This window comes from Microcebus murinus, chromosome 7 (assembly GCF_040939455.1).
Source record: "Microcebus murinus isolate Inina chromosome 7, M.murinus_Inina_mat1.0, whole genome shotgun sequence".
Lineage (NCBI taxonomy): Eukaryota > Metazoa > Chordata > Mammalia > Primates > Cheirogaleidae > Microcebus > Microcebus murinus.
In genome coordinates this window covers 89008255-89022550 of record NC_134110.1, presented here as the reverse complement: position 1 = coordinate 89022550, position 14296 = coordinate 89008255, and the positions used below count along the sequence as shown (strand labels likewise).

The following is a 14296-nucleotide window of genomic DNA, read 5'->3' as shown; positions in this document are numbered from 1 at the left end:
CAGGAGGGTGTCTGCCCTGTGAAATATTCTCAGTTGGAGGGTTTTTAAAAGCAAACCTGTTTTGTGCCTGAATAAAACCAAAAATCAATGTGTTTCTTTGCAAAGACCGGAGGGTCAATACCGTGGTTGTTTTTGTTCCCATGCAGTTATGTAACCGTGGGGACTTGTTTCTTTGCTTTCAGGATTTGTACAAAACACATTAAAGCTGAACAATAGGCGGGAGTCTCAAGAGCACCCCTCGCGCTGCGTCTTGGAGGAGGTGGCTCCCAGGTTTGGGAACCTCCAATTAGTTCCATCTCAAGTGCTGAGTGTGTGTGTGTGTGTGTGTTTAGTTAGCTGGCACGCAGCACTTCCCAGGGTTGTGTTTCCTTTTTCCTGAGATTTGGCGAAGGGTAAAGGGTCGGAGTCACATGGATACAAAGCATTTGATGAATGTCCAAGTCACCGCTGTGGCTGCCGGAGCCGCCTCCCCTCCGGGCCGGGCCGTGTGAGGCCGGGGCAGCGGGGCCGGGCGCGCAGGGCCGGGGCCGGAGCCCCCACTCCCGGGAGGCGGCTCTGCGGGGTCCCGCGCCTCCCGCGCGGGCGTTGCAGCGCGGGCCCCCTCCGCTCCCCCCGCCCCAGCCTCTCCCCAGCATGTAAAGTCGCCTGTCCCTCTTCGGACTTTGCGGAGGCGGCAACTTTCTCCCCTCGCCGCCGGGCCAGCAGCGGCGGGCGCGCGGGGCAGCGCGCAGCAGGGCCGACCGCCGCCGCGTCCCGCCGCCGCCCACCATGAGTGACGAGAGCCGCGGGGACTGCCGCGCCGAGAGCGCCAGGGACCTGGAGAAGCAGCTTCGCCTGCGCGTGTGCGTGCTCAGCGAGCTGCAGAAGACCGAGCGCGACTACGTGGGCACGCTGGAGTTCCTGGTGTCGGTGAGAGGCGCGGCGCGCGGCGCGGGTCCCCGGGCGGCCGCGGGAAGCGCGCGCCGCATTGTCTGCGCGGGGCGCGGGGGACCGTCCCCGCGTCGCGGGCACCTGGATCCGCGCGCGGGGGCTCGTTCGCGGGCGCCGCGACCCGGCGGGGAGTGGCTGCAGCCCAGACACTCACTGGGGTGCCAGGGCCTTGGAGGGCTCTGGGACTCAAAAGTTAGCTCGGAAGGGAGAGAGCTGCCGTGCTGGGAACCCGGCTGCCCCATTTCCCATCACTTCTCTTTATCAGCCTCCCTGGTCAGCTTAATTACATTGTGTAATTTTTTTTTCCCCGTCTCTTCCTCCCCTAGAGATTTTGTTTTAAAGCTTTGGCTTGGTGATTAAGGGTCCAGTCTGCTACATTCAGGTACATTTAGTTAAAAAAAACAAAAACAAAGAAATCTTTGAATCTGCTAGACCCTGAGTTCGCTGCTCAGAGCACGGCAGTGAAGTCCCGTTAGTTACAATGATCTTTGAGACATAGGATTCTGGTCGGGGGTACAGAAAGAGCAGCGGGGTTATGATCTCTAGCAGCTGTTGGATATTAAAGCCACATGTGGCGCTCACCCCATCCTACTCCTGCAGTCTCCTCCCCCCTGGTTTAAATCTGTCCTCTGCTCAGCTCTTGGTCCCCTGTCCATACTGGCTGAGCCCATGGGAATGGTGTAATAAAATTCTCATCTAACAACTTCAGGATTTCGTGGAACTGGGCACGAACTTTCTCAGTTTCTGCTTTATTCACTGAAGTCTGCTTTGAGAATATTTTCATTCATTTTAGGGCATGAGGGGCGAAACTGAATGCAAGTAACTTCTGAGACATCGCTCAAAAGCTGGATTTTTTCCTATTCACTGTTGAAAAGACAAAGAATTTGAGAGTTGGCTTCTCTCCATCCAGATATCTGGGAGATCATCATTCAGAGCTTTTGCTATCTCACTCAAATCCTCTAACCTACTTCTCCTGCCAACACCCAGTTCCATGCCCCCCTGGTCTGAAGGACCAATGCCAAAATGCCTGCTCGGTGTTCTAAAATCTGTACACTTTCAGCTTCAATCATGATAGAGCAAATTTACTTCTTGGCTGTGGCAAGAAGGAAAGAACAATGTCTCAAGTGATGTAAAATGCTCATATTGGCTTCTCAAAATCAATGTGCTTGAGCCCCCAGTGGCCACATTCTTTGGAAATGTGCAGATATTTGAGAATATCCTGGTAATTGGTGATATAGGGAATTATTGTACACTTGTGTGCAGCAATGACTGTCAAAAAAGCATGCTTTTAAGGAGATTCAACTTTTAATAGTTTTACATTTGGTTTTCATGAAACTCTTACAGTGACAAAGTCCTTTGACTTTTGAAGACTCTGAGTCATTTCTTACGCAGTTACTTTTTCTAAAGATATATGAAAAAAATATTGTGCAGAATGCTAATTTGCAGAAATAGCTAACCTAATCTACCTTAAAGGCCAATTTGTTTATCTATATTTAAAATATCAGTTTTTCCTCTGATCCTAACACCTGATTCTTACAGTGGAAAACTTATTATTACTATATAGAGTTAGGTAAAATAAATTGTATTTTCCTTTTTTACAAGTAGAACATCATCTTATGATTTTACTCTTCTTATCTCATTCAGAAATTATAAACTCTTCCACTTTCCTTTTCTTTGTCTATTATGTGTGCTTGTATTTGTTTACACACACAAACGCACTAATTGACATGAATGTCATCCTAAACAAAAGTTTCCTTGGCCTTCTTTTTGGTCTTTTAACTATTCAAAGACTAAGATCTATTTATAATACATAATTAGATTTTCTTTTTTGGGAATATTATTTATAGTAACACTTAATTCCCATGTAGTTTTCTCGGTCATCTGCAATTGATGTAGTCAATCTAGTTTTAATATTAGACTATGCTAATATGTACCAAGAGCTTTGAGGATATTCAAACCCTTTGACCTGATAATTCCTCTTCTAGGAACCTATCCTAAGGAAATGATCAGAAATGGAGACAAACAAAAGTTTTTTTTCAAAAAACTTAGCCATAGTATTAAAAAAGTTGAGTGACAGATTTTTTGCAAAAAATTGATAGGCCATTCCTATGTCAAATGTAAGTATTTGTTAGAGTAGTCATTAGTCATTTCTGTCACTGCTTTAAGTGATGATGAAAGATAACTCTTATCTTCATTAGGAAGAGGTAGAAAACATTTTTAGTTCTACCAAGAACATATTGTTAGTTACAGGCCCACAAATAAGCAATCAAGATGGTATTATTTCCCTTGATTAAAAGATCATATGACTGGAGGGGAAAACTCTCTTACTGAGTTCTTTCCAACTTCCGAGTCCTCTCTGTCCTCAGTTCCCACTCTCTGGCACTTTAAGGAAAGAGCATCTTCCCAGACAGTCAGTGAACATTGGCTTTTTTTCTCTATACCATAGCATCAGAGCATCAGTCTGTATGCATCTTCTCTCTAGTCGCCACCCATGCATATGCTGCTTGTGTGAACCAAGCTCTGTGCTTTAAGCTGTCTACCCTCATTTAGAGAGGCTTGCTCCTGCCCTGGTGGGCCATGCTTTCTCCTGCATCTGTCTTCCATTCTTTTGGGGCTTCCTTTCTGCACCTGGTGGATTTCTATTGGGCTTTCAAGGCTCACTTATCTCTTTCTCCCCAGGCGCTCCCTGTGCTGTAACCACTCTACGCCAAAATTACTTCTTTCATAGTACTCAATGTAGTTGATGCATGTATTTGTTTACTGTGATCTCATTGTACTAGGCCATCTATAAGCTTGAGAACAGGGGCATATCTTTCTTGTCTGTGCTTCCTGGAATTTTGTGCAGTGCCTATGACATTGTAGGTACTCAGTAAATGTTTGTTGAATGAATGAATGAACCAATAAATTGACCCATCCTGTTCCCTCCCACCCCATTTTTAAGGACACATCTGATTTCTGTTTTTCTTCCATTTGATCTGAGTAGACAGTAGACGTTTCTTCAGTTTTTCTCAGGCACATGCAAATTTGCAACAAAAAGTTTCAAATTCAACAAAAAGTTTCAAATATGCAACAAAATGTTTCAAATTCAACATATAATACCTGTTTTGAAACAGAAGCATGATTTCAATGCGGTGCTGACGTATTTTAAAGACTTTCTAACGCACTTATCATTTCATCTGACGTATTCTAAGTTTTCATTGGAGATTGTGGGTAGGTTCCACTATCTAGATTAATTATTTTTAGGTCATAGATAAAATGGTAAAGAGTGACCTAATTTTCTTAAATTTATGTTCTTGTTTTGCTTGAGAAATTAAATTCTGTGCTCTGTTAGACATATCCTAAGACAAACGATTTTATGAAGCTCATACTAGAATATTTAATGTTGAAAGTCTGGACAATAGTAGGTCACAGCCTGTTTCCTGTTTGTAACCAGTGACACAGCAAGCCAAGATCACAGACCCGTCTGAGTGGTTGGAGAAAGGGTAGACCCCAGACCTGCTTCATGGGTGTGGGTCCTGTGCAGGGGACACAGGGCTCTCAGAGCGGCAGGACCCTGTGCTTAGTTTCATGCTCTGCGCTTGCTGTCCTGAAATTCTTACCAATTTTCTCTTTGAACTTGTGTATTACAAGTGAAGTTCCATGGGACCGAACAGATACATGAAAGAAAAAAAGTTTCAATACCCTTAATAGCACTTGTTTCTTGTGTTTTGAACAAGGGGCCTCGCATTTTTATTTCACACCGGGCCTAGAAAAGTGTATATAGGCAAGTTTCACTGTGAGTCAGTGGCATTGAGGCAGGATGACCCTATAATTTATTGTCTAAACTAGGACACTTCTGAGAGTGAAAGGAGTACCATTAATAATTACACGGGGAAACACGTAAACTGGGATTGTTCCTGGCAGGTCAAACGGCATGGCTGTTTCATGTTGTTGGCACGTTAAAATGAAGACTTTGAGCTACATATGTTGTTATGCACAAAACATTTAAAAATGTGTTGCCTATCCAGGCTTTGCCCTCGGATAGCTTAGAATTTGAGTCCTGTCTCTAATTTACTATGTATCTTCAGACACATTCCTAAACTTCTCAAGCCTGTTGTCCTTTATCTATAAAATGGAGAATAATAGCATTTCTCCAGGTTGCTGCATTGGTCTTGATCCAGTGTCTGGCTCATAAGAGGGCCCATAAGTAATTACTGATATTTCCTCTTATGCCCCAGTTGTTCTAGAGAGCCGCACATATCGGTCCTTTTTAGATATAATTTTTGTTTCTGTTATATTCCCCTCTGCCCTTTCTCTATGTCTTTGAGTTTGTTCTTTTCTTCTTCTTCTTGTATTTCTGGTCTGTCAGTGTAGTCCTTTTCACGGTATTCTTGTAAATGCTCAGTTGAATGTAAGACAGTGAGAAAATTTTATACTCCATTTGGCAACAGCCACAGTTAGTAAGGTGTCATACAGATTACACTAAGCAACTGCACATTCACCATCTGATTTGGCTTAATAGATGTGTATCTCTTTGCTTTTTCAAATCATGCTCCCTAGAGTTCCAGAGGCTCTTGCAGGGGGGAGGGGAAGTTGAATTTTATGGCTTTATGCTCTCTACCTTGGCTTCTCCCTGCATAGCCCCACTTTCCTCTGATGTATGCTTTTGCAAAAGCAGTTAGAAAGCCACTTACCTACTTGGTAAATTCCCAGAGAACAGGGACTGTGGGTTGACTTCCTATGTAGGCTTTTCTTGGCCTAAACATGGTGCTTTGTAAATAGCAGGTGCTCATGAGCAAACAAACAGGCCAACAATGCAAAAGCAAACAAAGCAGACTTTGATTGAATCTGAAAACAACCTTTTTCAGGCATGACCTGGCTCTTCCAGGCAAAGAGGAATTGATTCAACACATTATGCTGAAGGCTTATGTTATGGTCTGGGTTGTGTCCCCTGCAAGATTCATATGTCAAAGCCCTAACTTCCAGTGTTTCAGAGTAGGACTGTGTTTGCAGATAGGACCTTTAAAGAGGCGATTAAGTTAAAACGAGGTCCTTAGGGTGGACCCTCATCCAGTCTGGCTAGTGTCATTAAAAGAAGAGGCGATTTGGACACAGAGGGATGGCAGGGATGCATGTGCACAGAGGAAAGACTGGGAGGACACAGGGAGAAGGTGGCCATCTGCAAGCCAAGCAGGGAGACCACAGGAGAAACCAAAGCTATTGACATCTTGAACTTGGACTCCTACCTTTCAGAAGAAAGTAAATTTCTGTTTAAGAAAGTAAATTTCTGTTTAAGAAAGTAAATTTCTGTTCTAGCCATCAATCTGTGGTACTTTGTTACTGCCGTCTGAGCAGATGAAGGCAGCTTATGCTAGGTGCTGGAGATGCAGAGAGAAGTAAGACGTGGCCTCATCCATAATAAGCTCATAATTTATTGGGGGAAAGCGAAGAGTGCGGATCATCACAAATCTGTGCGGGAGGTACAACAGTAAAGTCACAAGCAAAGTGAGTCGAGGAGGCAAGGAAAGTTTTGGGAGGAGGTGATGGTAGAGCTGGCTCCTGAAGGATGAAGAGGAGTGTGCAGGCTGGCAGGAAATTTATCCAGCTCCAAAGAGCAGCGTGTGCAGTGTGACCTCAGTGTGGCAGAGCCTGGCTTGCTGGGGACCGAACCAGTCTTTTTTTTTTTTTTTTTGAGACAGGGTCTTGCTTTGTTGCTCAGGCTATAATAGTGAGTGCCGTGGAGTCAGCCTAGCTCACAGCAACCTCACACTCCTGGGCTCACGTGATCCTCCTGCCTCAGCCTCCCGAGTAGCTGGGACTACAGGCATGCGCCACCATGCCCGGCCAATTTTTCTCTCTCTCTCTCTCTATATATATTAGTTGGCCAATTAATTTTTTTCTATTTATAGTAGAGACGGGGTTTCGCTCTTGCTCAGGCTGGTTTCGAACTCCTGACCTCGAGCAATCCGCCCGTCTCGGCCTCCCAGAGTGCCAGGATTACAGGCGTGAGCCACCACGCCCTGCCCGAACCAGTCTTATCATTATACCTTACTATAATGCAATGACATTAATGTCAAAATAGTAGCTATTGAGATTAGATTTGTTTCGTAGCAAGGAGGTTCTGTCAACAGGATTGAGGAACAAATACCCGAGTCTGGTTACCTGTTATGAGTCTGTCATTGCACGGGGCCAGGTTAAGAATCATAGAATGTCTGATCTAAGGTAGAAGCAATGTGGAAGATAAAAAAACCAAATAATTCAAATCAGACCATAAGAAAACCAAACACCCAGCAACTGTGTGGCATTTCTTGGGTAGAACCTTCAGTATTTTGTGTTCCTTCACTTAGAAGTGTGGAGGTCTAAGTAGAATGGAGAACATAGCATAGCGAGAAGGAAAATGAATTTGGTTTTGAACATGTTGAGCTGAGCCGAAAATGCTGCTATGATTTTTGAAGATAGGAATGAGGAGCTTGAGAAAGAATCGGAACAAAACTTCAAGACCTAGAACTTGATCATGTATGTTGCAGCCGCCAGGTGGGTGCCCTGACACAGGGGGAAGAAAACCTCCAAACCAAGGGTAAGATGTTGGAAAGCCTACACTTAAAGTTCAGAGGAAGAGTTGAGATGGCTTGGAGATATCAAAGGTTGAAGCAGAGAAACAGGAGAACCTTGGGAGCCAGGGAAAGATCTAGTCTCCAGAAGAAAGGTGTCAGAACTTCGGAGAAGCAGGAAGGGTGAAGACCGAGGAGGGGTCACTGGATTTGGCAACCAGAATGTCATTGGGGTTTTAGCTTCAGGATCGTGTGTGAACAGAAGCCAGGTTGTATGAATGAGTTCGGATGTGAGTGGAAGCTGAGGAGGAAGAGACAGATGGAGAAACTATTCAAGGAGTCTGGTGCTAAATGCAAGGAGAAAAATAGGTTAGTAACAGAAGGGGATGATTTTGTCCAGGGATGTTTAAGGAAGGTGACGATAGCCAAGGGGAGGGAGACAATAAAAGGGAATTAAAGCAGCTACAACAGAGCATGGCGGACGGCAAATGGCATCTTCAGGGAAACGGTAGACAGGAAGAGACAAGGGAGGCTTTTGGCAGAATTTACCGAGCCATCCTGCCGTGGAATATATCCACAGTAAAACTTCAATTGCCAACACTAAGAATGAGCAATTTGATTTGCAATAATAATTTAAATCAAAGATCTTGAGTTTAATACAGCTAACATAATTCTAATAAATTTAAACTAAAACTTAAATAATTTTAATAAATGTAATACATCTTTTAATAAAGAATAACAAAAATCCATCTCATGAAAAATACATTTTATAAATAAGAGTTATAAACAAATAATGCAAACTGACACAGTGAGGTGACCCGTGGCACAGAGCATGGGTTAGGGAATCTGATGACCCGGTTCAAAATCCTGGCATTGAAGCTTACGTACTGTGTCACTCTGAGCAAACTGCATAGCCTCTTTGTTACGCCTTTGCTTTGTATTTGGAAAACACATTTGACACTATCCCACAGGGCTAGCCTACAATTCAGATCAGCTTCTGTAGGTAAAGTCTTGATAGGTAGTAAGTGTTTCCTCCTTCCTTCCCTCCCCAAACTCCAAGTCGATCTCCCTCTCCTGTCTTTTCTACCTCAAAGATTGAGCCTGGCACTTGCTCAGGTCTGCTCGATCCTCACCAAGCTGGGTCCTGACCCCTGTCTCTTCTTGGCCTGGAAACATGAAGGAAGGGTTTAGTGGGTAGGGAAAGGTCCTGAGAGGGCCAGAGAGCCTTTGGGAATGCAGGAGAGGGTTGGTCTGGGAGCCACGGGAAGGGGTGGGGGGGTGTTGCAGTGTTGGGGGAGACAGCTTTCCTCTGGAAAGAACTCAAAGGTGAGGCCAGAGGTCACTTGAGGGAGAGGGAAGCATGGAGGTTTCTTCCTGATGGCCCTTCACTTTCTCTGTGAAGTTGAACTCTGGTTTTCCGTCTGGGTTCTGTTTTGTTTTTGTTTTGTTGTTTGTTCTTACTGAGAGCGAGATGCCCTGAAGAGAATAGTAAAGATTTGGAACATACACTTTCAGGGGCAGAAAAGGGAATTGAACTTGGATGTCTGAGGCTGCATGTGTGACAGTTTTTGTACAGTTGTTCTTTTAAATGTGACTTTCTTTAATGCATCATGTGAATTTAAAAGTTAAAATAGAGAAGTAAGCATTTCTGGTTTATTAAATCTAGTATAACTAGGTCCAAATCTCGGAAATAATGACAACCATTTTTTAAACCACAGTGCAGATTGTATAGAACTGCCATTTTACATTTAATGCACACATTGGTCATTGTACTAAAAAAAGAAACATTGATTTATCAACATTTTGGTGTGTTCTCATTTTTTTCTCAATCTTTTTTTTTTTTTTTTTTTTGAGTCAGGGTCTCACTCTGTCACCCAGGCTAAAATGCAGTGTCATTATAGCTCACAGCAACCTCAAACTCCTGGTCTCAAGTGATCCTCCTGCCTCAGCCTCGCGAGTAGCTGGGACTACAGGCATGCGCCACCACACCTGGCTAATTTTTAAAATTTTGTTTTTAGAGACATGGGGTCTTGGTATGTTGCCCAGGCTGGTCTCAAACTCCTGGACTCAAGCGATCCTCCTGCCTTCCAAAGTGTTAGGATTATAGGTGTGAGCTATCACACCTGTCCTCAGTACTTGTTTTTAACAGTGTTTGTTAAGTATTCTTTTACTATATACTTGGCATTGTGTTTTAATACCAAATAAAATTATTAGGTCTGTGTTTTTAGTACTATTAATTTGACCTAAAAATAATTGTTTGTAGCCTGGGCAACAGTGAGACCCGTTTTTACTTAAAAAAAAATTAGATGGGCATGCTGCCACACGCCTTTTGTCCCAGCTACTTGGGAGGCTGAGGCAGGAGGATCACCTGAGCCCAGGAGTTTGAGGTTGCTGTGAGCTATGGTGATCCCGCTGCACTCTAGCCCAGGCAACAAAGCAAGGCTTTTTCTTTCTTTCTTTCTTTTAATAAACATCTTTCTTTTTTTTATTTCTGCATATTATGGGGTTACAAATGTTTAGGTTACCTGTGTTGCCTTTCTCCCCTTTTCCCCCTACCCGGAGTCAGAGCTTCAAGGGTGTCCCTCCCTCAGACGGTGCACATCGCACTCATGTATGTATATACCCATCCCCTCCTCCCTCCTCCCACCCTCCCCATGCCTGACAAATGTTATTCCTGTATGTCCACTTAGGTGTTGATCCATTAATACCAATTTGCTGGTGAGTACATGTGGTGCTTGTTTCTCCATTCTTGGGATACTTCACTTAGTAGAATGGGTTCCAGCTCTATCCAGGAAAATACAAGAGGTGCTATATCACCATTGTTTCTTATAGCCAAATAGTACTCATGGTCTACATATATCACATTTTATTAATCCACTCATGTATTGATGGCCACTTGGGTTGTTTCCACATCTTTGCAATTGTGAATTGGAACAAGGCTTCTTCTGAAAAAAAAAAATAGTTTTTGTTTGCATTATTTCTTTAAAAGTCTTATTTATAATATTTACTTTTCATGAGATGGATTTTTGTTATATTTATTAAAAGATTTATCAAATTTATTAAAATTATTTAAATCTATTAGAATTATATTAGCTATATTAAAATCAAGATCTTTGATTTATATTATAATTGTAAATCAAAGAATTTACGATCTATTAAAAATTTTATTTGCTATATAAAAATCAAAATCATCTTTGATTTACTACATTATAGTTGCCTCAAACAGTAAAAAATTCAGGAAAAACATCCCTTAATGAATGTTTATTGTTTAAGCAACAGTAAATGTTGCTTAAAAGTGTGGTTGGGTCTCTTTTCCCATGGCATTAAGCATAATCAGTCACATCCTGACATATCTAATAAAAACTATTTAAAAAAGTTTTTCCCCATTGTCATGATCCTAATGGCATTTGATCTAAGAATTCAATGATTATAGTTATAAGAAAATTGACATAAGTTGAGGTTATGATTTTTAAACACTTGTGGTTAGAATACAGATGATTTCAGAGTTTTATTTCTTGAATAAATTTGTTGTATTCTCGCCTTACGTATAGCTAAGCATAGCGTACGTAAAAGGGCCTATTTTACTGGAGACTATCTAAGCCAAGGACATTGTGTTCTGTCATTAATGCAAAAAAGCATACTTTCCATTAAAAGGCAAGCCCTTCATTTGAAAAGGTTAAATTGTATAATAACTTAAGAAATGACTCCAGCTGGTTAAATTTAGAATTCTGATATGAAAGTATTCTCTGAATTTATAGCAAAAATATAGCAATACAGAATATGGATGGGTAAACATTTTTATTCATTTTAAAACTTTGTTTCTTTTTCTGAGAGAGTCAAATAAGGGTTGATATCTGTGTTTGACTTTGCTTTGCCAGTTTTGCTATTTTAATTATCTATTTAAGTTGTCTTCTTGCCAGTAGGAGAGACTTTATAGATGGTGACACATTTTTAGAGATTGTGCAAGAAATGTTGATGTTTTCCCTTGATGCCTTGTAATGCCTCCACTTGGCCTTGTGTTCATACTCCCTTAGAGTTCCAGCCTTTTCTTATTTGAGACTGTTGCCCCAAAGAAAGAAATCTTAGGATTCCAGAAATAACATCTCCCATTCCAAAGCTTTATTTCTGCCAGTAGCACTAGGGAAAGATCTATGGAAAAGCATTATTATGCTCTACTAATTGACCTAAATGTTAGTCCCACACCCACATATTCCAAGATGATTTTAATAATTTATTATTTTCCCAGAGGGAAAATGATAGGGGTCTAGGGGGCTTTCATTTTCTACACTGTATATCGGTGTCATGTATGACTTCATATAACTTTAATGTTTTTTATATTTTATATAGAAATATATTCATATTTATATATCTTATATTTTTACAAAATTTATTTTGAATATTCTAGGCACAACTTTATCTAAATTTTTCTCGTACCTCTTCATAATAAAACCTCCAGCAGAGACTTCTAATTGCCCCCAATACCCAGTATGCTTTTCTGCTCTAGTGATAAAAGTTTTGGTTTCATATGTGGTTGACCAGTTTAAGACCACGTTTCCCAGCTTCCCTTGCAAATAAGTGTGACCATATGTATAGGTTTTGGGCAGTGGGCAGAAGTAGCATGGGTCACTTCCAAGGTGTGCCCTTGTAGTGAAGGAGTATGCACTCTTTTTTCCTTCTGTCTTCTCCCTGGATGGTATGATGATGTGATGGCAGGTGATGGGCAGCCATTTTAGAACATGAAGTGAAAGTCACATGTTTAGGGTGACAGAGCAACAGAATAGAAGGAGATCATTTCTTTATTAAAGCAGTCTAATTTATGTCCTATCAAAATATACCTATAAGAGAAATCAATATTTATTTAACTGTCTTGAAATCATCACATTTTGATACCAGGTCCTCATACACTTCTGCAAATCATTAATGAATTGGCCAACTTTAATGTGTTTTTCTGCCTTGTCTTGTTAAACTGAATACTCCTAATATTTTTAGTTTAATTTTAGTTTTTCTTTAATAAACCTTCTCTAGCTCAGTTATGATTTCCCTGGATTATGCTAAAACTGCACTGTCTTTCTTTTGGCTCTAGGTGTACTTTAGTTTTTTCTTTAGAAAAAGAACAGTATTTGTTTTAACCTGTAATTACATATTCTTTTTTTCTGAAGGCCAGAATTTTTGTGTTTATTATGTATATTTGTAAGGATATTTGTTCAGCTGCTTTAACGGAGACCAAATAACAGTAGTTTAAACAATGCGGAAAGATTGTTTGTGAATAGGAAGGCTGTGTGTAATCAACATGGCCTTTTTCATGTCCTCTCTTAGAACTCTAGTTATTTAATTTTTTGGTTAAATATTGCCCGACGGTGTTTCAGGGGAGTAAGCAGCTCATCTGCATTGGGTCATTCAGAGATGCCCCCCCCCCATTTCTTCTATCTTATCCCCCACCATCCCCTGAGACCATTTAAATCAGAGTCTCTGGGGGTGGGAGCCAGGCATCAGAATTTTATGTATTTTCTCCAGGTGGTTCCAATGGGCAGGAAAGGTGGGAGAACCAATACCGTAGGACATTGTTCTTGTCCTTATTGTTGAATCTGACTTACCAGTGTCCCTGTCACATTCCAGCCCCAGGGGGATGGACAGTGGGAGACAAAGTGGAGGGCAAGTACTCTCTTTAAGGATGTGACCCAGAAATGACAAACATCACTTTCAGTCTCTTCCCATGGCCAGATCTTTGCAAGATGGCCGGTCCAGCTCTAAGGAGACTGGGAAATATGATGACTGGTTGGATAGCCATGTGCCCTGCTGAAACTTAGGGAGTTCTGCACTAAAATAAAGATGTGGAGAATAAATATCGAAGGGCAAAGAGTAGTCTCTGCCACGTTTCGAATCCATTGATATTTTAGTCTCCTGTCCTCAGAAGATCATTTATATTAACTCTTGGGTTCCTTTGCGGTAGGAGTCTATTGAATTTAAAATATAATTTAGATTTTTTTTCCCCTCTAAAGAATATATTCAAATACATACAAATGTATCTAATATTTGCCAATATTTTCACATATGTTTATAAGAGCTCCAGAGCTCCCTTAAAGGTGGTTTTTCTTTTCTTCTTCTTTTTTCATTGGCTTTTATTAGAGAAAAGCTTTGGGGGGATTTGAAGATTTTATGTAATTTAAAAATTTTTCTAAAGTTCCCAAAAATAAATGGTCCAGGGTAAGGTGGAAATTCTGTTTGTGTTACGGGCTTGTAATGTGTTAGGCACTATTTGTGTATTTGTATATAACTGAATATTATTTGTATGTAACTCACAACTGACAACTGCCTTCAAGGCTTGGATTATTGTAACTCACACCTGAGGACACTTTGGTCAGTTCCTAAGTGGGAGAGTGGGGATTCTAAGTAGATCTACCGTGCAGCTGTTCTAGGACATTTTGCTGATGATTCACTGGCCTGGGCATTTCTGGATTGTGGGCATGGTATGATTAATCAGGACTAGGAAAACCAAGGCAGATGTTGGAACCAGGACGCAGAACTTGTTCCCTCCGGAAGTACATGGAAGCCAGCAGCCAGGAAGGAACAGTCGTTCGTTTCAGGCAAACCATGAAGAGCAAGAGGGTAACAGAAGCTTATGGTCTATCTAAGACGGGGTCACAGCCAGGCAAGTGCTTAGTAGCTAAAGATCACCCAGCAGTCAAGAGGTCCCTTCACACAAATAAGGAAGCACAACAAACCTTTTAAAAATAGAAAACCTTAGTTCTCCCACTGGTGTATCTGTTAACATACATCATTACCGATACTATTTTCAGTTTGATTTAATTCCTCTTGGATCATTTTGGATCTCTTTA

The 14296-nt window shown here is 41.5% G+C and overlaps 1 protein-coding gene across 2 annotated transcripts in view; it reads left to right on the top strand.

Moving 5' to 3' along the window:
* Positions 1–284: 284 nt before the first annotated feature.
* The window catches only part of PREX2 (phosphatidylinositol-3,4,5-trisphosphate dependent Rac exchange factor 2), a 273273-nt gene continuing 259261 nt past the window's right edge, over positions 285–14296 (top strand). The window contains exon 1 of one of the 2 annotated variants that reach the window (XM_076005243.1): positions 285–909. In XM_076005243.1, the coding sequence (XP_075861358.1) occupies positions 769–909 (141 nt within the window). In that variant the 5' untranslated portion in view covers positions 285–768. The remainder of the gene's footprint in view (positions 910–14296) is intronic. The other variant, XM_012739905.3, reaches the window with a different exon arrangement.